This window comes from Atta colombica, unplaced genomic scaffold (assembly GCF_001594045.1).
Source record: "Atta colombica isolate Treedump-2 unplaced genomic scaffold, Acol1.0 scaffold228, whole genome shotgun sequence".
Classification (NCBI taxonomy): Eukaryota; Metazoa; Arthropoda; class Insecta; order Hymenoptera; family Formicidae; genus Atta; species Atta colombica.
Genome location: NW_017259325.1, coordinates 1,009,119 through 1,010,229, shown reverse-complemented (window position 1 = coordinate 1,010,229; position 1,111 = coordinate 1,009,119). Strand labels below are relative to the sequence as shown.

General features: G+C 35.0%; 1 protein-coding gene across 1 annotated transcript in view; it reads left to right on the top strand.

The window, feature by feature from the left end:
- Positions 1-599: 599 nt before the first annotated feature.
- Positions 600-1,111, top strand: part of LOC108688290 — a 1,880-nt gene continuing 1,368 nt past the window's right edge. The window contains exon 1 of the mRNA XM_018194478.1: positions 600-1,029. Within this exon, the coding sequence (XP_018049967.1) occupies positions 839-1,029 (191 nt within the window). The 5' untranslated portion in view covers positions 600-838. The remainder of the gene's footprint in view (positions 1,030-1,111) is intronic.

Genomic DNA, 1,111 nt, shown 5'->3' with positions numbered 1-1,111 from the left:
ACAGTCGACATATCGACGTTTGTGCTGTTAGGATTGGTTCTTACCTGTGGATCCAACCAATTATGTTTAATTGTTTGGCGAGCAGACCTAGCCGCTTTGTCGACTTAAATGCGCACAATATTAAAAAATTACTAAGCGCTAACGATTTATAATTTTCTCTACTGAACACAGTCAATTTATTATTGGACAAATGAGTTCTCCATTGACTCCATGGCATGCACAATATGCTCCTGCATATTGAATGCAAAATGTGACAAGATAACCAATGAACATATTAGATGCTGTAAGCTTATTGGTTATCGCATCATGTATTGCGCTCGGCAAGCGTTTCTGCATCTAGTGTGCAAAAACCATGAAAATATTTTTTCATGCTGACGCTCGACGTTCATTTTCGGCGTTAAAATAAGTCATGTAATAGAATTTGACGAATATCAAGCGTCAATTTTGATCACGTGATCTATTTTGACGCTGAAAATGAGCGTTAAGCGTCAGCATGAAAAGGCACCTTTAGTTTTGCTTTACTTTATTGTCCAATCTATAGAGAAAATTAAATTTGTTTAGTTAGCAAACCTGTCTGATATTGCCTGTTACTTGTTACTATTTTTGTGGATAGATTAGGTTAGGATTAGTGTATATGTGACACTTTGTTTCCGTTATACAAGAATTGGATAGAAAGTGATTGTCTTGCAATTGATAAAAAATTAAGGGGAATCTTTAATAATTGATTAGATTCTTCATCAAATGTATAAATCTAGATATGGTAGATAACGTTACGAAAATCACAAAACATGAGGCTAAGTGATAAATATACTCGTCGTACGCGTATTGCTTAGATGTAATGAAAATGACGTACCCCGGATTAGTATTACTTGTCGGAGTTGGAGTTGGAATAGCGACTTTTCTGTATTATGTGTTCACTGAAAATAACCGCACAGAAGAACAATCATTCTCGTATTCGAGAAACAGAAGATCGTCCGAAGATCATTATGAAGATCGTTCTTGGACGACATCGTCGCATCCAACTGAAAAGTATTCAATACGTATACATAAGTGTCATTACTTGCGCATTAAATGATATCATCTAATTTTCTTTTCTTTGAATTTACTTTTC